Here is a 23,262-nt window from a genome sequence, read left to right on the forward strand (position 1 = left end):
TTTTGTTGCAGCTTGTGGGCTCTTCGTTGCAGCGCGTGGGCTTAGTTGTCCTGCGGCATGCGGGATCTTAGTTCCCCAATCAGGGATCGAACCCATGTCCCCCTGCATTGAGAGGCGGATTCTTAACCACTGGACCACCAGGGAAGTCCCAAAAGAGGAGATTTTTAAGTCTTAGAATTTAATAGCAATTAAGCACCTGGTAACTTTGTAACACGTGACCTGGTTTCAAATTCTGACTCTGTTAACTTACCGGCTGTGTGACCTTTGGCAGGTTACTTAACCTCTCTGTGACTCCATTTTCTTATGTGTACATTGGGATGATTAGAGTCCCTGCATCAGGGGGCTGCCTTGTGCTTTAAATGAGGAAAGGTATGCAAAGCATTTAAAATACTGGTTGGCACACAGTAAGAGCTATATAAGTGTATGCTAATATTATTAGTTTTCTAAAAATCTGGATTTGTGGTTTTCTTGAAAACCTGGAAGATCTGACAGCCTCATACAACACTTGGCTGGAAAGGTGTATCCACTGTTCCTTTAGAGAGGGACTGTGCGCTGCCTTCCAGCTCACTTTAATCCCGACCCCTCCCCCCTCCTTATACCTCCTCTGTTTTGCACAGTCATGTGGCCAGCTCACCCCACCCTCCCATCTAGTGTCCTGAGCCTCCATTTGGTCAGGAATGAATATATCTATTTATATTTTTTGGATAAATATGGAATATTTGAAGGATAAATATATGCATTTTACAGCATTGTTTACAGGAGCAAACAGGCTAATAAGCTGAAAGCTGCCTCTATCAGTGAGCTGCCATAACCACTCATTCCCTCCTGCTCTAGGGCCTCCCAGCACTAGTGATGGGGAGCTCACTACCTCATAGAGCAGCTTCATTGCTGAGTCTTCGTCATATGCTGAGTCCAAGAACAACAACTCACCCATCATCTTGCCTGAAATGCCATTTAATTTCCACCGCATCCCCTCTTTTGGAATCTGGAGCAGAGGATGTGTCACCTCCTTTGGGAGCTGTGCTCTGAGTTCCCAAGTGCTGGGTGGAAGCTTCAGGTTTCAGAAATGCCTGCCAAGAGTCTAGAGCCACAACCCAAGGGGTCATGTGCTGAATGATCAAGAGTCAGGCAGCTCAGCATCTCCAGTTGCAGGATTGGAAGAGACGCGGCTGAAGGCAGGAGGGCAGACTGTGTCACGCATAAGAGCGCTGGGGTCAGACCTGGGTTCCAGTCCCTGCCTTGCCACTTTCTAGCTGCCTTGTGACTTTGGGCAAGACACACAACCTCTCTGTTTCTGTGTCCTTCTCCGTTAGATGAAAATAATAAGACCCTCCTGATTAAGGGGTTGTGCAAGATTCTTTTTTATTTTCCTTTGAGTCCGTGAGTCTTAGACCTACAGCATAAGAATGAAAAGAGATCCAGAAGATTCTGGCAGCTCCACACCCCTCCTGGCAGCCTCACTTACCTCCTGACCCAAGGCAGTGGAACAGAAAGCTGCTTCCATGGGAGGGTCCAGGACCCCTGGTGCTGCGTGACCTCAGGCAGTCAAGCTCAGGGCCCCTTTAACTAAGACATTCTGGAATCCACAGAAACAGCTCTTTTTTTTTTTTTTTTAAGAACAAAACCAAGCATTTTCCAGACTGTCTGACATCCCTGGCTTGTCAGATCAGCAGAAGACAGGCAGGTGGTGGGGCTCAAAGAGCCGTGAGTCAGCTGTGCCCAGGCGGTGAACTGTCTTGCAGGCTCAGAACAGGCAGGAGGCTTGGCGGGCGCTTCTTCACCGGGTGAAGGGCAACTTGTGGCACAGGCCTCCAAAGGGCAGCCTTGGGTGGAGGGTGGGGGGGCCAGCAGACCTAGGAGACAGGACCATGCCCCTGGGGTCCCCACCATGCTTTTCTGGCTTCCTTCCCTGGCTCTTTGCATGGCATTTTTCTGCAGCTGTCGACACCCTCGGTCCCACCCAGAGCTGGTGGCCTTTCAGGAAGGGCTGCAGGGAGAGTGATGCCGTTCTCATCTGTCTGTGGTGTTACAGGACCCTGAGAATGTCCATGAAGGAAGGTGCTAAGGAAATTGGTCAGCATCACCTAAAAGCATCCTTGCAGCGTCGGTGCGGGGACGGGGACAAGTGGAAAGATCGCTGATGGTGTGATCTTGGCCATGTCACTTGAACTCTTTGGGCCTTGGTTCACATTTCTATAAAGTGGAGACAATGGCAAAGGGCTGATGGGAGGACTGAATGACGTGAGGCATGTGGCGGTGGTTGGTGTATCTCAGGGCAAAGTTTGACTATTCCCAAGGGAGGGGAAATGACTTACCCAAGGTCACCCAGCAAGTTCACACAGGAGCCAGAACTCAGACCCAGGTCTCATGCTGACTTCTGCCTTCTGACTTCTAGCACAGTGGTTCCTACCAGGAAGTGGGGAGTGTCCAGCCAGCCAGTCCACCATGGTTACGGGGCACTGGCTGTGTGCTGCGTCCATGGGGAGCCCACGGTGTCAGGCTGAACTTGTGCTCAGGGACTCTTGGAGGGGGAGCGTCTCCGCTGAGAGTCTCTAGCAGACGCGAGGAAAGAAGGCCTTGGCTTGGCTTTCCTCCGTGCAGCGATGAGGACCGAGCACTTGCTGGGTACCAGGCACTGAGCTAGGCCCTGGGGATGCTCTAGTGAATGAGGCAGATGTGCCCTCCGCATGGGGTTCATGGGGACTCCATTGTGAGAGGCCACACAGTACACACAGCTTGACAGGCACCGTGAAGGAGGAGTGGCGGGACCCCAGGCCCAGGGGTGTGGGAGAGGGCTCCGAAGGAAGGGGCCTTTTGGCAAAGCCCTGAAGGAAAGAGGAGCTGGTCAGTAGCAGGCGGGGGGGAGGGAGAAGGCCAGAGGAAAGGGACTGGGAGGCACGGGATGATGTTCAGTGTTGTTGATGGGGAAGTGCAGGTAAGAGAACAGCTGGAGAGGTAGCTGGGCCAGGTGGTGCCCGGGGCCTTCTGCGCCCGTTGAGTGAGGGGCGGGGCTTTATCCTGAGAGCAGTGGGCGGAGCATTGGATGGTGGGCCCTGGGCTGGGAGGAGTGTATGTGGGGAGAGCCCTCTCTGGGTGTTTTGTGAGGAAAGGATGCTGCGGGTTAGGAGAGGGGATGGTGGCCTGGGCTAGTGGTGGCAAGGAGGTGGGCCTCCCTGGAGCATATGTGGGATGCGGCATTGACGGGCTGTGCTGATGGGTTGACAATGAAGACTGAAGGAAGTAGAGGCACCAGGGACGCTGGCCTGGCCACCATGGGATGCGCTGCCGTTTACTGACACGGGGACCCAGGAGGCGGTAGTACAGGTGGGGGGACATGGAAACATGGTTCAGGGCACGTGGGCTGTGAGGTGCCTCCAGACCACCAGGGAGATGCCGAGGGGGCAGTTGGATGCAGAGCAGAGGGGTCAGAGCTGGAGAGAGAGACAGGGGAGCCATCAGCATCCAGGTGGAAAGTCAGGCGTGTGCGGGGAAGCTCACCTGGGGGAAGGTGTGAGGGGAGAAGAGTGCAGGTTGGTGCCTGGGGAACACCAGCATGGGAGGCGGGGGTCAAAGAAGGAACTTGCAGAGGAGACCCGGTCACCAAGCCAACAGGTGTCTCCAGAGGGCGAGCAACAGGGCAATAACGCCTCTGCCACTTGGATTTAGCACCCTGTGTTGTTGGCAAGAACAGTCAGCAGGGAAGCTGGGCTGGGGCAGTGAGGAGGCGTGACTCTGCCAGCGTGACGGCCCCTTCCAGACTCGGGCTGAGAAGGGAAGCAGACAGAGCGGTCGCTGGAGCGGGCTGAGGTCCGGGGGACTTTGGGGTTGGTTGGTACCGAGAGAATTGAGCTTGCGTCCGTGTTGGTGAGATGTGTCTGAAGGCGGAGACCTAAAGCTGCTGGGGAGAGGGTGGGACCTTATAGAGAGGGGCCTTGCACAGGCTGGAGGGGCTGACCGTGAGCTGGGAAGGGGAAGAGGGTCCAGCTCACAGTGGACAGCTGCCCCATACCTGTCCCTGGACTTGGCCCTTTGAGAACCACAAAGCTGTACAACCCCAGTGGCCTTCAAGGGGCAGAGAAGTCAACAGGCTCCAGGCTGGCCAACCAGGACTGCTCTCTTCAAGTCTCAGGACCCGCAGTGGCCACCCTCCTCCAGATATCCACAACCTGGACCCTCCTGGCCGCCTCTTCCTCTAACCTCTTTTCTCTGGCTCCCAAATCACATTCTCTCCTGGTTTTCTACCAGGAGATCTCTGCTTGGGGTGGCTTTTAGTGCCATCTTTCCCCCTCCCTTACGTTTGGGTGCCTCCTGGGCCCTCTCATTGCCCTCTTCCTGTTCTCATACTCTCTTGATCTGAACCTACCTGCCCCAAAGCCCGTCCATCCCCCACAAGGGGTGACATGCACTAAAACAGTCTGCTAGGAGGCCACCCAGACACGCGTGTGAGGGGAGGGACGAGGGCTTCATCATTTCCCAGTCCTCAGAGTCTGGAAACCAGGGGCCCTGCACTCTCTCCCCCGTCCCATCTCCAGCCGAGCCGGAAGCTCTCAGGACCCAGATTCCAGCCACCTGGCCTCTCACATGGCCTCCAGGGATCACTTGGGGTCATAGCGGGCAGTGTCAATAGCTTTCAGGAGCCTCCTGGGGCGGCTGGCCCACCCGCTGGGCCTCAGCGCCAATCTACGTGTCCCATCCTGAGTCCCATGGATTTCCAGCTGTGTACTGGACATTTCCTCAACTCACACTCAGCCGTTAAGGACAAGGGTCCCGTATCGCTTCTCTCTAAGCTCGCGATGGTACCACCTGAGCTGGCCAAGCTGAAAACTTTCGATCTTTGTTACTCCTTCATGGTGGCCCCTGCGTCATCCAGGTGGCCACCAAGGCCTGTAGATTCTACGTCCAGAAGGACTTGAATCTCTGTCCTAGAACACGTGCCTCGTACCCAGATTCTAAGCCTCTCTTCTTCCAGACCATTCCCCATGGTGCCAAGGAAGCATCTTCTCTTTAGACTTTGTTTATCTTTAATAAAACTTTGATCAAGTCTCAGCTTCTTAGCATGGCATTCAAGGCCGATGGTGACCCAGCCTGTCCTGCCCCCCAAACACTCCAGGCCTCTTAGCACCCGTGCCTTTGCTTCTGGGGTCCCGGCCTGGGGCCCTCCCTTCCCGCCTCCGTCTCTCAGCATCCTCTCTGGCCCCTTCCAGCCCAGGCTCCTCCTTTGTGCTACCCAGCAGGTTGTGCAGGTTGTGGAGTGTGACAGAGTGGTATCTGGGGTTACATACATGCCTCCCCACCCCACCCCCAAGTCAGGGCACCACCCACAGAGGGTCAAGCAGAGTCCTTTCTCTGTGTGTGTGTGTGTCCATTCAGGTGACCGCAGGTGGTTTAAGCTCGCTGTGGAAGGGAGAACGAAGGGGCTGAGAACAGCCAAGGTAGACGGACCCTAATGCCTTCTTCTGAATTGGCGTAAGCACAGGGGGAATCCCACGTGTGGTAGAAGTCAGGGCGGCTGTGGGCCTGGGTAGGAGGGGGTGAAGGAAGGGGGACTCCGACAGCGCCATCATCGTTGGAAGTGGGGGGCTGTCATGGACCCGCCAAGCAGAGCCAAAGTGGAGGTTGGTGTCCAGTGCCAAGGGGAAACCAAGCCATTCTCGCTTCTTTCTTCTCCAGATGGGAAAAGGGCACCCCAGCTCAGACTGGGTCCCAGGGGGACAAAGGGACCTAGGAATTAAAACCCAGGTAGCTGGCTGAGGTCTGGGGGGCGTGCTGCGTGAGGGTGAACTGCTGGCACCGGGAGGCAAGACACCCCCTGCCTGCCCCCAGGGTGGTCTCCCTAAGAGCAAAATGAGTCCCTCTCCCCTTAGCCCCCCATGGCCTTCCACGCGTCCCCTTGAAAGCAAGACGGTGCTTTGTCCTGGATCAGGGCAGGAGCTGGCCCCAGCCTGAGGACTGGGCGCCTAACACTGGCCCATCGGGACCCGTAATAGGAAGAAACGGTGGTGTTAGACAACTTGAGAGGCACCGGTTGGCCAAAGCTGAGGCGATCCACTTGTGCTCTTGGAGAGCAGTCCGTGCGTGAGTGTGTGGGCACACGCGTGTGTGTGTGTGAGAGAGTGTGTGTCACTGTGTGGGTGGGGGTGAGTGTGCCAGTGTGTGTGTCAGTGTGAGTGTGATGCATGTGTTTGTGTGTGAGAGTGGGGAGGTGGTGTGTGTGTGAGTGTGTGTGTATGTGTGTTGGTGATCGCTGTGCCGCTGCCTGCCAGCTCCCTCCCTCAGAGTTCCCTCCTGCAAGCCCATCCTTGTGGCATCCTCTCAGCTGTAAGCTGATGGCCCCAGTGGAGCAGGACTGAGTCCCAGCCGCTGTCACGTCCTCACCTCCCCCCAAGCCTCTTCCTGCCTCTCTGCACCACCCCACCCCCGAGTTTGGGTGCCAACTCCTGGCCAGGGCCTGATGTGCGGGGTGCGTGTGGGCACAGGCAGGCTTCCTGCAGGCCAAGAGACCACACCTCCGCCAAGGCACCCGCGCCTTCAGATCCCCAGGCCTCGTGAGTCAGAAAGCTCTTCTCCTGGATATGCCAGGATCCCCTCCCTGGACCCCGTCGCAGCCTTCCGTGTCCCCATCGAGACACTCACACATCCACAGCATTAGACCAGCGTGGCATTTCGACAAGGAGGGTATCAAGTGAGCCTGTGAGACTCGTGGGTTCCTTCCGAGTGGAAATAAGAACATTCTGGTTCTGGGCCATGAGCGCAGTGGCGCTGAGGTCCAGCGGGTGGGCCAGCCGCCCCAGGAGGCTCCTGAAAGCTATTGACACTTCCCACTATGACCCCAAGTGATCCCTGGAGGCCATGTGAGAGGCCAGGTGGCTGGGATCTGGGTCCTGAGAGCTCTGGCTTGGCTGGAGATGGGACGGGGGAGAGAGTGCAGGGCCCCTGGTTTCCAGTCTGAGGACAGGGAAATGATGAAGCCCTCGTCCCTCCCCTCACACGCGTGTCTGGGTGGCCTCCTAGCAGACTGTTTCAGCGCGTGTCGCCCCTCGTGGGGTACGCACAGGCTTTGGGGCGGGCAGGTTCAGCTCAAGTTCTGTCCGTTTCTGGCTGTGGGAGCCTCCGGCTCTTAAGGGCTCTTCGTGGAGACTGTGATTGAATTCGGGCAACGTGCCCAACACAGAGTGAGCACTCCATCAGTGGCGGCTACCAGAGCTGTGGTCGTTGTCTGTTTTACTCTGTTACACGGTGGCCCAGAGCGGCTGCTCTTCGGGAGCAGAAGCCGGCACCGGGGCCGGGTCTGGACCAGAGGCCCTCTGTGCCCCTGCGGCTTCCCTCCTGGCAGGGAGCACCAGAGTCTGCCGCCTCCGAGGGAGAGAAGGGGGCAGACCCCCTGTGTGAGGGCAGGGCAGGTGCAGGGCTCCGTGGCGGATCCCCCCACCCGTGGTTCTCTCTGCTCCGCGTCTGCCTCTCCCGATGCCCCTAAGGGCTGGATGCAGCCAGGAAGCGCGCGCATCTTCTGAGGTGGGAACCTGCCTCTTCTCCTACTTTTTTGTTCCTTTACCATGACGCCTGTTGCTCATAGGTACAAATCAAACGAAGAGTATGTATATGTGCGAGGCCGCGGCCGAGGGAAATATGTTTGTGAGGAGTGTGGAATTCGCTGCAAGAAGCCCAGCATGCTGAAGAAACACATCCGCACCCACACTGACGTCCGGCCCTATGTGTGCAAGCACTGTCACTTTGCTTTTAAAACCAAAGGTAAGAGACGGTCAGCGGGGCACTGGCCCTGCCCGCTGCAGGGAGCTCCCCTCTGGGAGCCCCAGCACAGAGCCCGGGGTCCGGACCTCTCTGCCTGGGGCCTGGGCACCCCCGATTCCTGGGCTCCCCAGTGACAGAGCAGCCGCCTCCAGACTGGGCAGTGGCACCCCTCGGCTGCCCTGCCCGTGCTTTTGGATCCCACGCCGGCCCCTCCACCCTCCACCCGTGCGAATCCCACCACGGCCAAGCGGTGGCACTCTCGCACACAGTTCCTGGTTTTGTATTTGATCTCATCACCCCTTCCTTCTGCATGTCTCCTTAGCCCTTTATCCACCGACCCGATGAGCTCCAGCATCCACACTGGTCACTGCCGCTCTTGAGTTTGGAAATCCATTCCACCCCGAGCCACTTAACACACTCGCATGGTCACCTCTCATGCCACACTTTGCCCCTGCCTCCACCCCACCTCACCACTCAGACCACGTTCCTGCCCCGTCCAGCTTCTCTGCACCTCTTGACACAGGGCCGGGCTCTCCCCGACCCCCCGAACGGCAGCCCTGTCATTCCTGCCCCCGACACTGCACAGCAGGGTCAGCTCAGGCTCTGTGAAAGGAAGGAAGACTGGCCGGTGAGGGTACGCAACCAGAGCGCTGTGATGGGTGATGGAGGTGGCCAGGGCCACTGCAGCCACCCAGGACCCGGGTGTGGACCAGTGAGGCTGTGTCCACGAGACGCGGACCGAGCTCTTCTCTGCTCCTTCCATCGGCTGCTCCCACAGGGCAGGCAGGAAAGGCATCGCAACCCGCTTCTTCCTTCCTGGTAGCTGAGCAGACTGAGGTGCCTCAGAGGGAAGCCTGGGGCTCTCGAACCCCTGGTGGCTTCAGCCTGTCGTGCTTCGCAGTTTCCTGGCTCAGGGTTGGGCACGAGGGTCCTGCCTTCTCCTTTGGGCAAGCTGGGGGCCTCCACACCAGCCCCCACCAGAGCCACGTGGTTTTTCAGTAGCTGGAACTGGAGAGCTTTGACGCCTGTCGACCTTCCTTTTGTTGGCAAAGCTGCTCCCAGAAAGAGCAGTGGGCAGTGGCTCTGAGGAGGGCCCCTCCGGGTCTTTGAGCCTTCCTTACTTCCCCCTCCTCTTGCTGGTCCCTTCCGTTCTCTTGGTGCTAGGTCAGGGAGCAGTTTATCTCGTCCCCTCGCTCGTGGCCCCCTCTCTGACCGGGTGCCCATCTCTGGTCTCCTGACCCCGTTAGGCTGCCCTCCATTGTCCTCTCACCATCATTCTCAACTGGAGCTCAAACTTTCCCACCAAGGTTTCGGTTTGCATAGAGGTGAGCATCCTCCTTCCTCGCCCTGACCCTCTTCTTTCTTGGTGTCTCGTCAGCAGCATTCCAAAGGGCGTTCAGAGAGAACTGGTAGGCCTGGAGCCCTGCTGTGTCCAGGACAGCTCACCTAGCATGCCTCGGTCCTGCTCGTGGGCTCTGTCCCACGCACGCCCCCTACAACCCCGCTTTCTCTGGCCTTAGGCGGCCAGTTCGGACTTTATGGTGGAGAGAGATGGGAATAATCCACCAGCAGTTCAAATAACAGCCTTTGACTCTGAACACCAAAAACCTGTTTGTCCAAGCCCCACTTGACGGTGCAGAAAATGGGTCCCTCAAAACAGAAACGACTGTTAAAGCCGGAGCTGTAACTATAAGCCAGGACCCCTGCCTCCTGGGCATCACCCCCACCACCGTCCTCTCTGTGAGCACTTGCCCCCTTGTCTGGAAGGAGTGGCAAAATCAGGTGGCCAAGCAGGTGGCGCCCAGAGTGGATGACAGCTGCTGGCCCTATTCCCAGGGTGTGCCCAGGGGACCACACCATTCTGTTCTCAGCATGAAGAGCCTGGCCCTGAGAGTGCCTCACGCCAGGGCCGTGAAGAGCTGCCCGCCACCGTGGAGAACCGTCATCCTGCCACGTGAGACTGGAGAGCCCCACGGGGCTGAGTTCCCAGCCAGAGCAGTCTCCCAGAGCAATCCCTCTTCAATTCCCTCTGGCTTTATTGAGAGGAAAGGCCTGGTCTTTTTCTGTCAGGTCTGAGAGAGGCCTGGGTCCCTGGCAGGAGCACCCCTTTTCCAGGAGATTCCTGCATTGGAAGCCACATGCCGAGCTATCTGCCGTCCCTCCCCCGGTCCCTCTGAGCCAGCACACAGCCCTGGAGGGTCCAGAGCTCCTAACCTGAGGGGAGGGTCTGCAGGCCCTCTGAGTGCCCTGGGGGTGGAGCCTGGGGTGGAGCCCTGAAGGCCCCGCCCAAGAGGGTTTGCTCTCACCCTGTGATGGGGGGAGGGCTGAGCCCTCTGCAAATGCTCCTAGAGGCTTCTGGAAGATGACACCTTCCAGAGCCGGAGCAGTGAGCGCATCCGAAATCCTGGAACGTCAACCTCTGGGACTTAGAGGGGGGCCAGTAAGGGTGGTGGCAGGTGGATGCAGAACCAGCTCCCTCTTGGCTCTCTCTGAACAAGGCAGGGAGCGAGGGAAGCCTCAGGATACTGACACTCCTGTTTCTCCCTGGAGTCATGGACCCTTCAGCCACCAGCCCAGATGCCAAAGGTCCCCTCCTCTCAGGGCTCCTGCCTCCATACAGCTGCTTCCATCTCCTCCCTCCCCTCATCCTTGGGCTCAGGCCCAGCCAGGCTGCATGAGAGATGAGGCTGGGCAGGTGGTCCTCAGGGCCCTCCGTCACCACCACCTGGCTGCACCCAGCCCGGGAGCCCTTCCTGTCTGTCTCCGTCTGCCTGTCTGTGTCTCCGTCTCTGTGTTAGACATCGTGGCAGCAGCTCCGGCCCCTGGGCGCTAGCAAGGGGTTGTCTCGGTGGGTGCGGCCAGGAAAGGCCCACTGGGATGTCCCTGCGGGGGTCTGGGGTCCCATGTCATCTTCTCAGAAGGTTCCCAGAGGCCAGCAGAGTGGCTGTGCTGGGTACAGGCCGTTGCACCGATCGCCTCGGGACAGAGCTGGCAGCTTGGGGCAGGCCTCAGGGACCGAGGAAGGGTGGTTGGTCAAAGCCCAAAGCTGAATGGGGCAGGGTCACCAGCTGATGCCCTCAGTGGAGGGTACGCCTCTGTTCCAGACACCCATCATTTTCCATCCACCTGCCTTTCCTCCTTCATTCCAGGATTGTTGGGGTTTTGGTGGGGAGCTGGGACGACGGTGAGAAGCTGTGAACTCTGCTTGGCAAGCCCAGGCTTTGACCCTTGACAAGGAAATGGTGTCCAGGCCAAAGAAAGGCACCTGAGGTCATTTGGTACACCTCCCTCAATTCACAGAGGGGGAGGTAGGCCCACGGAGGGGAAACCAAAGAGGGCGCCGGATAACACTCGGGGCTGTGCATCCGGTCCTGTAACCCCGTGGCCTATCTGGGCAGCCACCCAGACTCCCACCTCCTCCCTGCAGCCTCCAAGGGCAGGGGCAGAGGAGAAGCTGGCGCCCAGGGCCTGCCCGGTGCCTCCTCCTGGGGGTTCCTCAGCCCAGACTGACTGGCAAAGCCAGCGACAACACGAGCATCACCTCAGCATCTCTCTCCTCCTCACCCCCGTGACTGTGGCAGCGTCCCCCGGGTGCTCAGTAAGAGCGATTACTTGGTTGGGGGGGCACACAGTGTGGGAAGGAAGGAGGTTCCACGTGGTGGGCATCTGCTGCCTGCGAGGCACACTCTGCTGTCACTCTCCATGTTTCCTCATCAGCTCCTCCCAGCGTCCCCGAGAGGTAGGTATTACTTTACAGTTGCAGAAACTGGGGCTCAGAAGGTTAAGAGACTTGCCCAGGAGCACACAGCTAGCAGGTGGAAGAGCCCAGACTCAAACCCAAGGCCATCAGCCTCCTACACATGCTGGTTCTGCTCTGCCAGCGTGGAGCGCGCAAGGTCTCTGGAGTCCTGAGACCTGGTCCCACGTGGGGCTCTGCACTAGCTAGCAGTGTGGCTTTGAATTGTTGGTTTGCCGTGTTGGTGAATGGGAGCCCTCCCACAGCATCCCGTCACCTGATCATGTCGTCTAATGGCATCATCAGCGCCAGGGCTGGGAGTTAGAACAGAAGCAGGAAGACCCTGGGCCTGGTGGGCGTGGATCACGTGGTCTGTGAGGTTCCTTCCAATACTTTGCTTCTGGGATGAGAAGAGCATTTCCCGCTCGTGGTTATTACGCACCTGTTGTGTGCTCATCATCTCACTCGGTTGAGTAGAGACCCGAACGTTCCAGGCCGAACAGGTACAACAATAATGTCATAGCCAGAATGAGCAGTGTGCATAGTCTCCTGGGGTCTGGGATAGTCAGGGGATGGCAGGCTGGTCTCAGAACCTCAGAGGATATTCAGTTTCTCTGGCCCGTGGAAGACCCCAGATGCCTTGACCACCCCCTTGACGTCCTGCTCAGGCTTAGCCTGCTCACAACAGTGAGGGCAGAGGCCCACAGTGCGGGACAGGGGATGTTGGGGACCCTCCGGCCCTGGAATGACTCGAAGTTATGGCTCTGCTCTCCATTTGGCCAGGAGCAGAAGATCCAGGTTTCTGTCTAGTTAAAGGAAGAAAATCTGACTTGGGAAGGATGGAGTCACAGACTAGGACTAAGGGAAGGAAAGAGGAAAGAAACAGCTTCTCTCCATCCTTGCCGCCCTAGGCCTGCACACCTCAGGCAATTCAGCTTAAGATTCCCTTTACCCTCTCAGCAAAACCCTAAGGTTCCTTAAAATTCTCAGAATGATTAAGAAGCACCCTTCGGTTCATCCATGGGCCCTCTCTCCCTATTCACCCATCTACCCACCCGTCTATCCTCCTGTTTATCCATTTCTCCCATCCTCCCATCCAAATAGTTTGTCTTCCTATCCATTTATCTTCCCATTTATTTTCTCATCTGTTCCTCCACCTCTCCCATTCGCCCTCCCACCAATCCATCCTTCCATTCACCTGCCCATTCTTTTATCCTCCTGTCTGCTTGTTCTCCCATGCATTTGTGTATGCTGCATCCAGCCAGCTATTCTCCCACTCACCCATGTCTCCTCCTTTCCCATTCTCCATCCTCTCATATGTTTATTGATCCATTTTCCATCTATCCTTCCGTTTATTTTTATCCTCCATCTGTCTATCCATCTGCTTATCTACTCATCCAGTGTCCCATCCATCTGTCCAGCTCCTTCCTGCTCATCCTGTTCATCACTCCATATTTCCTCTTATCCACTTATCCATCCATCCATCCATCCATCCATCCCTCCATCCATCCATCCCTCCATCTCTCTCTCTATGTGTCTGTTCTTGGAGTCCATTCTTCCCTCTTCCATCTATCTGCTCAAACTTGCTAACTGATAAGATTAGTGAGACAGAGTACCTGACTCAAAGAATTGACAATTCCTTGTATGAACTACCATATGGAAATTCAGCAACCTACAGAGCAACAGTGAGCACATCCCAGTTTGGAGATGATAGCTGAGCCCAAAGGAGCATCCTGAGGCATCTGGCCTGCATCCTTCTGGGGCCGGCTGGAGGCCCTCTGCTGCGCCTTCATAGAGCATACCTGCCCACAGGGCTTTGTGGCCTGGGAAGTGCTGTGCGCACGTGGGGGAGAACTGGTGTCGCTATCTTTCCCCTCATTCCACAGAGCGGCCACCTCTGCTCTTCAACCCACTGCGGACAGGGTCAGCCACACCCCGAGGGCTTCGTAGACTTGGGGAGGGGCAGAGCCTTAGTTCGGCCTTCCCTGCACGCACCACCACCCCCGGCCGTGTCTGCACGGCAGTGACCTTGGAGGTCCAGGAAGGGGACATGACTCTCTAAGGAAGTCAGGACTTGGGCCCCAGCCTTCTGGCCCCCAGGTCCGGATCTAGCAGATTTCTCTACGCCTTCTGCCCTCTCTCCATTTCTAACAGCAACTTTGTCCTGGTTCCTCTTCCCAAACCCTAAGCTTCTTCCCTGTGGGCTGCCCTAACAGTGTCCTCAGCCAGAAGGGCATCCTCAGTACCTATCCCCCATGCTGGGTTAATGGGAGCCCTGATGTCATCCCGGTATTTGAAATGGCCGGGAATCCTGTTTGATGAGCGTCACCAGCTCCTGGGCCCAGGGTTAAAGGCAGGAAAAACTTATTGCACGTGACTTGTCTTTTAATTTCTTTTTTGTTTGTCTTTTTAATCAGCATCTCACTTCTTCATTCTACCCTTTGTCCCCTCACACCCCTCACGCACCCTCCCCCAGCTCCTCAGTGCCATCCTGCACGGGGTCTGCGGCTGCGCATCCCACCTGAGCACCTGGGCGGAGCGACGTCCCAGCACCTGCCAGCCAGGCGCCACCCTGGGCCCCTGCCCTCCAGCCGAACCTGAGTCTGTTCTCATTCCTTTCCAGGGAATCTGACTAAGCATATGAAGTCGAAGGCCCACAGCAAAAAGTGCCAAGAGACGGGGGTGCTGGAGGAGCTGGAAGCCGAAGAAGGTAAATGAATTGCCAACTCCCGCCTCCCCCTTCTCCTCCTGTCCCCCTTGCCCTCCCCTTGCTTTCTGTCCTCCTCTCCTCTGCTCTGCCTCCTCTCCCTCTTCTGTGCCCTCTCCTCTAGTTTTCCCAACTGCAGGGCGACAGAGGTTAAATTCACAGGATGACCGCCCCCACCCCCTAGACTTACAGCGCATGCTGGGAGCCGTAGCTGTGGTGCATTCAGGTCTGCCAGGCAGGTGGAGCGCCCGGCACCCCGTGGGTGCTCAGTGAATGTATGGTGAATACATTAGCACATGAGTAATTACAGTCAACATTGATTGAGCACCCACTCTGTGTCAGGCATGCTCTAGACACGTGCCATGATTATCTTGGCAAATTCTCACGATGACGCTGTGAGGTACACACCCACACTCACACTTACACACTCTGGGCATGAGCCTGACGCCCGGGCCTTTTAGAGCTAGAGGTTTTCAGACAGACCTGACAGCCCCAGGTCACCTCCCAATCCCATCCCCTATCCCAGCACCGCACCCTGACCTCAGTCCCCCGTTAGCAAGATTAGAGCCACATTAGAGCCAGTTTCTGAGAAGACAAAGCAGTGTGTGTGGCTGTGCCCTGCCCAGCCTCAGCATCCAGGGAGGAGGCCAGAGGGGCTTTTTTGGCAGGTAGATGAGCGGCCAGAGGTACTCCTCCTGCACTGGGCAAACCTTTGACCAGATTCCCTAAAATCGGAATCAAGAATTACAGTGTGACAAGGAGAGGTGTGTGCGTCTGTGTCTCGTTTGTTTTTGTTTTTCTGATTTGGGAATGTATCTACAATCTTACAAAAGAGTTAGGTCGCATTTCCTTTTAGGTGAAACAAATCACCTTTATTGAACAGAACACAGTGAACTTGGGGCTGTACCCCCGAAAATGAGGATGTGGGGTTACCATTCTTATCAAAAAAGCACATCAGGCCATTTACAGATGTCTCACCGAGTCCTCATAACTGTGGTAGAAACTTGTGTTGCCCCGTTTTCAGTTGAAGACATTTAGTAAAGCTCAGACAGAAACGCTGGCTGCGGTGCCTGGCGGGCTGGATGGGCCAGCTGCACCCAAGCCCAGAGCCCTCCCTGGGTGGGAGGTGGGCGTTCCGACTAGCACTGCACCGGGGGTCCACTGAGGGACCCTGAGCTGTCCCTGCCCCTCTCCCAGCTTCATTTTCCCAATGAGGCCAAAAAGGATGACCTTATTTGAGGATGAAATCAATGCATTCATTCCAGAAATACTGAGCACCAGACCCGTTCTAAGACCTGTTCTAGGTGCTAGAGATTCTGCAATGAATAAAACATAGTTCCTGCCGTCGGGAAGCCTGCGTTCTAGAGGGGAGCTGGGCAATGAACAAATGTGGAATAGGGCAAGGGTGATGAGTATGAAGCAATACATCCTTGAGGGGGCTGGGAAGCGTGGGGAGTGGCCTCTCTGTTCGGTGGTGTGAACAGAGAACATGAGGCGAGGTGTCAGGAAGCCAAGTGGGGCCTGGAGAAGGGCTCTCCTTGCAAAGGGAACAGCCGGAGCAGAGCCCCTGAGGGCCAGAGTCGGGGGGAGATGAAGTCTGAGAGAGCCGTGGCTGTGAAGGCCAAGGGATGGACTTGGCCGCCTGGTGGAGCAACGCCCTGTGCCGTTCCCTGACTCCGTATGCAGAGGATGGCCGGTAGGGGACGCGGCTGGAGGCAGGGATCCAGGCTGAGCACGTGTTGGACTTGGGTGGGCCGAGGGAGGTGGGGAGACGTGGTCGGATTCTGGATACATTCCGCAAGTAGAGCCGAAGGGGTTTGCTGACGTAGTGGGGCGGGGGGCGGGGAAGCATGAGGGAACAAAATAGCCAAGGATGACTCTGAGGTTTATGGCCTAAGAAACTGGAAGGATGGAGTTGCCACTTCCTGCGATGAGGAAGGCTCGGGGAGGAGCTTGTCTGTTAGTCGCGAAGTGACGGTTGGGAGCACAGCTTAGGAAAGATTGCCTACGGGTGGCCGGGCGGGCGCCGCAGCCCCGCCCCTGAGGTTGAGGAGGTTGAGCACCAGCGCCACCGTGTGGCCGGACCCCCTCGGCGCCCCAGCGCGCTTCGTTCCTCCGGTCCCAGGCCACAGAAAGGCGGAGCTTTGTGGAGACTTGACAGTGAGGGGCGTTGGGAATGGGCCGTCCGGCTGGGGCATCCCATAGAGCCCTGAGCGAGTCCAGATGTGGGGGGCTTTGCGAACCCTGTGCTGGGCAAGGGACCCTTGGCTTCCATCACTCCTGCTGGGTGCCTGGGGCAGGCCACCGGCCCTCTCTGCCCATCAACTTCCTCATCTGTAAAAAGGGACATTAGGATCCTTCCTGGTGAATATCAGGACTCTGACTAGTAGCACCACCCCTCTGACCTTCAACCGCAAGATGAGATGCTCTCATTGCTGCCTGTCTGCTGAGGTTGTGAGGTACTTGAGATGAGAATAGCTGAGGTTTATTGGGTACTTACTGGGTGTCCGACCCTCACGGTCCTCCCAGCAGCTTCATGAGGTGGTGCTTATTAGTCTTACTCACATTTTACAGACAAGGAAACTGAATACAGAGAGAAAAACTAAGTTATTCAACATTATACAGCAAGGAAGGGGTGGAACTAAGGTTCAAACCCAGACCATTTCCTGCAAGGGTTGTAAACCTTAGTCCTGGACTCTCTGGGTGGTGTTGGGGAAGCACTTGCCTGCTCTGGGCCTGGATTTCTCCGCATGTAAATGAGAGGTGAGGCGAGGTGAGCTCCGCCCCCCACCCCCCACCCCAAAGTCTTAGGCGGGAAAGTAAATGCGTGGGGCAAAACTTAGAGATGTTTTGCATCCCCTCGCCAGCCCTATTCCTTTACCAATCCCCAGTCCCTTCCCCACTCTCACTGTTCTGCTCCTGGCTGCCAGGAGGCCATGCCTTTGGCCCCATGGCCCTCCCTTCACCTGCCAGCTCCAGCTCCACCCCATAGTTTTTGACCTACATCCTCTTGAATGCCGACTGTCATCCACTGCATGCATCTTACTGCTGTGTGTTGAGCCGTTGGGAGGCACAAGTGCTGGGCTTTCTACCCCCAGGGCAGCTCTGCATGGTGGGGTGCAGAAGCCTGGTTGCACCAGTGGCCTGAGTCAGCTTGTGTGTCCAGCTCTCCTGGTCAGTAGCTGAGTGGGTACTGACATGAGCTGAGTGTTGGGCCAGCAGGACCCAAACCCTCAGGAGCCTGCCAGGTGGGCTAGATGTTAGCGGAGCTCCCCATGGAGTCCTGATTGCTGCCGATTTCATAGATCCCCAAACTAGGCCTGTGTCCTGTTAGTGGTGACCCAGCTGGTTGGGCTGCCCCACCAAAAGCCAGACCAGGAGGCTGGTATTTCAGAGCTCCATTACCCCCCAGCTGGGAGCACCAGGGGTTCTGCAAAGACAGTACCTTCTCTAGACATGAGTGGCTGGGATGAGGTCCTGCTCTGCAGCCAGCCTGAGGCCAGCTTAGCCAAACCCCCGGAGAGGCCAGGGCCTGCCACCTGCCAGATACCATTGTATCAGCCAGCAGCAGCCTAGCTGCAGTGGCAGACGTGTACGTAAACTGACCATGCCCAGCGCTGCTGGACTGGCCAGCGAGGCTGCTGTGTCCCAGAGTCATAGATTTCTTCATGGATGTATTAAGAGTGACTATAATTATTTGAGTCCTTGCTGTGTGTCAGGAGTGTGTTTCCTCCGCCTAGCAAACCCTGTGAGGTGAGACTGTCAAGTTCATTTGACAGAGGAGGACACACTGAGGCACAACAGGGTCACTTAACTTGCTCATGGTGGAGCCAGCACTGAAATACTAATGAAAAAAAAAACAAAGAAAAGACCTATCTTGTTTGCTATGGTTCAGTCCCAGCCATACTACTTACCTTACCTGGACAAGTGACTTCAACTCTCTCACCTTGGTTCCCTGTCTATAACGCGAAGATAAGAATAGTGCCGACCTAGCGGGATTATTTGAGGACTAAGTGAATTAACACATGCAGGCCCTAGAACTGAACCTGGCACATGGTAGATACAAGGTAATTTTTGCTGTGGTTATTTACAAAGCATTCCCATCCTCTCAATGATCTTGTGCCACTGCCGTGGCTGTCAGGCCCAGTTTGCAGACTGGGACTCTGGGGCTTAGAGCAGAGCAGCCTGGGGCTGGCTCTGACCTCGGGTCTCCTGTGTCTGCCCCTCAGGAACAAGCGATGACCCGTTCCAGGACTCGGAAGGGCGAGAGGGCACAGAGGCCGTGGCGGAGCACCAGTTTTCAGACCTGGACGACTCGGACTCAGACTCGGACCTGGACGAAGATGAGGATGAAGACGAGGAGGAGAGCCAGGACGAGCCATCAGGACCGTCCTCGGAGGCACCCCCGCCCGGCCCGCCCGCCACGCTGCCGGCAGACTCCTCACCTGTTCAGGGCCCCCAGCCCCCAGATGCCACCTCTGGCAGCCAGGCCACCAGGAGCAGCTCAGTCTCAGAAGCCGAGCGCTTGGCAGCCAGCAGCTGCTTCATGTCCAGCCAAAGCATCCTGTGCCTCCCCCGGCTGGGACCGGCCCCACCGGGCCCCATGGAGAAGGACACAGGCTCGGCCCTGAGCTCCAAGGCCGTGTCCCCAAGGAGGCTGTGGTCCCCGAGCAAAGAAGCAGGCAGCCGCCCACCACTCGCCCCAAAACACTCACTAACCAAAAGCGACTCGTCTCCCCGGCGACATTCACCTGCCCGAGAGCCACCGGCCTCGGCCCCGAGCCCACCTGGCCCCCAGACGGGCCCTCTCCCCCGTGGGTCTCCGAGACTCGAGCTGTCTCCTCTCACCCCCCACCCCCTGGGTAGGGAACTGCCCCCTGAATGCGAGGGCGCCACAGACCCAGGCCCGCACAGACACTCGCCCACGAGGAGATGGTCTCCAGGCCAGGCCGAGTCACCGCCACGGTCAGCGCTGCCAGGGAAGTGGGCCTTGGCGGGGCCGGGCAGCCCCTCGGCGGGCGAGCGCGGCCCAGGCTCAGGGCTGGCCCCAAGGGCTCTCTACCCACCCGCGCCTCTACCTCACAAGCTGCTCGCCAGAAGCCCAGCGGAGACCTGCACCTCCACGTGGGTGAGTTCCCATCCCCGGGGTGGCTGGGCCGCTTCTCGCCGGCAGGTGGGGGGCTGTAAGCTCACGCCTCCCTGAGGCCTCAGACCTGGAGCTACACGCCTGCCAGCTCAGCGGTTACCAAGAAGACGTGTACTGGGCACCTCCTGTGCCAGGCACTGTGCAGGGTGCCTGAAACCAGTTAGTTTAGTGTCCGAAGCAGCAGAGCACGGACTCTGGAGCTGGACTACTCAGGATTAAAACCAGGTTCTGCCACTTATAAGCTGTGTGGCCTTGGATGGGAGTGTAAATACTTGTGCCATTTCCTCCCCCCGCAGCCCCATCGCCATTCCCACGTATTCTTTGAGCAGATGGCAGAGCTCAACCAAAATCATCACATCTCCAGCATGACTGCCACCAGCACCCTCAGAGTCACTGCAGCCAACACCCTCCCTGTCATACCGTCAGCACTGTCACTGTCACATCACCACTGCCATCTGCCATCATTACACTCCAGCCACCCCATCAGCTTGATCACGGCTGTCACAGTATCACCGCTGTCATGATCGCCAGCACTGATATCATTATCATCGTCAACTCACCTTTCCCCTCCCAACACCTCTTCTGTCACCAGATTGTCATAACCCAGCACCGCTGCTCACCACCAGCAGAGATTCAAGCTCCAGGGGAACACGAGCTAGGAATCTTAACTTGGTTTTTAATTTTGCGGTCGTGTGCAAATTCCTGGAGGTGGGAGAAGGCCAAGAGACTGGAGTGGGAACTCATGTTCTAGGGTTAGGTTGGGTCAGTATCATTTGAGGAACAAGAGAAGCCACAGAACCGAGACAGAGGGCCAGGTGCATAGGGGCCAACCAGGCAGCCCCGTCCTCGGAAGACAGACAAGCTGGTTGGAGGCGGGGGACCATGTCCTGAGTGTACCCATGGTCACCGTTCCAGAGAGGGCGCCCACACAGGGCAACACCGTAGGCAGGGGTTGGGACTCGGTTCTGGGCCAGCTCAGCCAGGACTTGCTCTGTGATCTCAGCGAGTCCCCCCCTCACTCTAGGCCTTGGGGTCTCCATGTGCCCAGCACATAATCCTCGCCTTACTCTGTCTTATTTTCTGACCCCAGCAGAAGGCCGAGTCGCCAAGTCCCTCCTGTTCACCTGGCCCTGCTCATCCTCTCTTCTCCCGACCCTTCTCCACCCCCCATGACTTCCACGGCCACACCCCGGCCCGGACAGAGGAGAACGTCTTCAGCCACCTGCCTCTGCACTCGCAGCACTTGACCCGCGCCCCGTGCCCCCTGATTCCCATCGGCGGGATCCAGATGGTACAGGCCCGGCCGGGGGCCCACCCCACCCTGCTCCCCGGGCCCAGCACGGCCTGGGTCAGCGGCTTCTCAGGGGGTGGCAGCGACCTGACGGGGGCCCGGGAGGCCCAGGAGAGAGCCCGCCGGAGTCCCACCGAGAGCTCATCGGCCTCCGTGTCCCCCGTGGCTAAGGTCTCCAAATTCACACTCTCCTCGGAGCTGGAGGCCAGGGACTACCCCAAGGAGAGGGGCAGGACGAGCAGGGGCCTGGGCAGACCTCCCGACTGGGAGCCCCGCGCAGCCGAGGTGCCCGCAGAGCCCGTGCCCACGCACAGTCCCTGCACCCCACCCGAGGCCTCGCCCCGGCCACCCCAGGGCCGCCGGGCAGGGTCCCGGAGCCCCCGCCTGGAGTCACCGCGTGCGCCGGCCAACCCCTCGGCCTCCGCCACCCCGCCGCTGGACCGCAGCAGTTCCGTGGGCTGCCTGGCCGAGGCCTCCGCTCGCTTCCCAGCCCGGAGGAGGAACCTCTCCGGGGAACCCAGGACCAGTCAGGGCTCCCCCGAGCCCTCGGGAAGTGGGGGGCCCGGGGCACCCCCACAGCAGCCCGAGGACCGGGGGCCCCGGAGCACTTAGCCTCTCCCCGACCACTTCAGCAACTGGCTTCCGGTGTTTGGCCACAGACGTTTCCAGCCGACTTCCTCGAATCATCTTGCTGTCACGGGCTCCCTGTCCCATCTGTTGTTCTGTCCAAGAAGCTTCTGCTCAGCCCCCGTCTGTCTTATCTTCCCACCATGTATGCAGTTACCTGTGCCTTTTTCTGTGACCTTTTGTTGCTTGAAAAGATACAAACAACACACACACACACACACACACACACACACACATGAAAAACCCCACGAGGTATTTGAGGCTGTGAACATTTAGGTGGGGCTGCACCTTGGGCCACTGTGGTCAGCAGCTACCCCCCCCCCAAGGCTGGCAAGAGGCGGTCAGTTGCTAAGAGAAAGGGGAATGCACTGAAGCAGAGAGAGAGAGAACAAGAAACTTTAAAGATATATATAATTAAATGTAAAAGCAAGCTCTCCTATGTACAGTTGTTTATGGTTCCTATTTATTGCTGCTTTATTCCACCCCAGCTAGTGGCCTCCCCCGGCTCCCGGCAGAAGGGCCAGCAGCCCGAGGCAGAGGGACGGGCAGGGAGACTCCACGGGCAGGCCCAGAAAACTCCGACTTTCTTTTTCCTAGGACTTCGACACAAAATATTTGGAACGGGTAGAAGGTAGGAGCTGGTTGCTTCCCCAGGACTCCCAGAGGTCCAGGTGGCCTACGTCACGATCCCGTCCTGGCACTTGACCGGTAGACAAATCCGCCTGCCCCCTGGCCCAGCACCTCTGCTCCTCACTGCACCCTCCCCCTCTGTCTGGGCTGGGAAAGGAGTTCCTGACCATCTCCACTGGTTCCTGAGCACCTGACCTCGGCCTTGCTCTCAGGGTCCCAGCCACTGGCTGCCATCCTTGTTCTAGAAACTACCCACAAGGCTGAAGTGACAGGGCCCAACCCCTGGGGGTCAAGATCCAAGGTGCGTTGCCTCGCCATTCCTGAGGCCAGGCTTGGGCTTCATTTTACATTTGGTCCCTGGGGTACAAAGGGCCCTATTTCCTCCATGGCTGGGCTTTTCCTGTGCTCAGCACTGGACGTTTGCAAGGACTCATTTCTGGACCACTTTGCAGCACGACTGGTCCCCCTGTCCCCGTCCCACACACCGTCAGGTCTCCACTACCCCCAGGAAGTACCCAAAACCATGACTGGTGGGAACTGCCCAGGCCTCCTATTGGTTGGTTTAAATCTCTTTTAAAAAATAAAATTAAATATATATATATATATAAACCTGGTGTTTGATATTTCCCCTAGCCTCCTATTGTCCAAGGTCATTTGAATTCTTCTCCAAAGCAATCAGTAAGAGCTAGTGCCTCTTTCCTCATCCCCATCTCCTCCTTTACGAAGCTGCCCCGTGTTTCCTGGTGCAAAAGCCTGCTTTGTTTAAAAAAAAAAAAAAAAAAAAAAAGACTAGAAATTAAAATCCCGAGTTGAAATATGGAACTTGAACTCTAGCATGTTTACCCAGCCCTGGGATGGGTGGGGTTTTCCACAACATTCTGAAATCATTTTCTTTAGTTTCTACCAGGGGGAGAAAGCATGGGGACCACAGTCATGGCCCAGCCAGGCTAGGTGCTAACGCTGCAGAGCAGAGACCTCCTTGGCCAGTCCCCATTCCTCAGGCAGGCTGCATGAATCGTGTGGCCATAAGGGGCTCCTGAGCTGTTGTTTAGACGGGACACCATAAGGTGCATAGGGCTGGGGCACTTCTGTGAGCTCCCCGCCCTCCGGCATAATTCCCTCCTCTGCCCATTCAGGACCTTTCCCTGCTTGGCCTCTGCTGCCAGGACAAACCAGCCACAGGTCAGCCTCCAGCCAGACCACCTAGTTCATTTCCCTTTGGCTAAGACAAAAAGGGGACAATAGGGAAGGGCCTACCTGGGGGTCTGCTGGGCTCCAGGGTACAGGGGGTGGGGTTAGCCAGCACCTCCTGGCTGTCTGACCCAGAGTCTGGGGCTCCCGGCCCCCCTGGAAGAAGGCCAACGAGCCCAGCCTTT

The 23,262-nt window shown here is 57.4% G+C and overlaps 1 protein-coding gene across 2 annotated transcripts in view; it reads left to right on the top strand.

Annotated features, from left to right (window-relative positions):
* Nucleotides 1-21,241, top strand: part of HIVEP3 (HIVEP zinc finger 3) — a gene marked incomplete at both ends in the record, with an annotated part of 56,106 nt that extends 34,865 nt beyond the window's left edge. Inside the window, 4 exons of one of the 2 annotated variants that reach the window (XM_082834384.1) lie at nucleotides 7,574-7,749; nucleotides 14,109-14,195; nucleotides 18,422-19,320; nucleotides 20,429-21,241. In XM_082834384.1, the coding sequence (XP_082690510.1) occupies nucleotides 7,574-7,749; nucleotides 14,109-14,195; nucleotides 18,422-19,320; nucleotides 20,429-21,241 (1,975 nt within the window). The remainder of the gene's footprint in view (nucleotides 1-7,573; nucleotides 7,750-14,108; nucleotides 14,196-18,421; nucleotides 19,321-20,428) is intronic. The other variant, XM_082834385.1, reaches the window with a different exon arrangement.
* Nucleotides 21,242-23,262: the final 2,021 nt, after the last annotated feature.

This window comes from Leucopleurus acutus, assembly GCF_964270905.1.
Source record: "Leucopleurus acutus genome assembly, chromosome: 2".
Classification (NCBI taxonomy): Eukaryota; Metazoa; Chordata; class Mammalia; order Artiodactyla; family Delphinidae; genus Leucopleurus; species Leucopleurus acutus.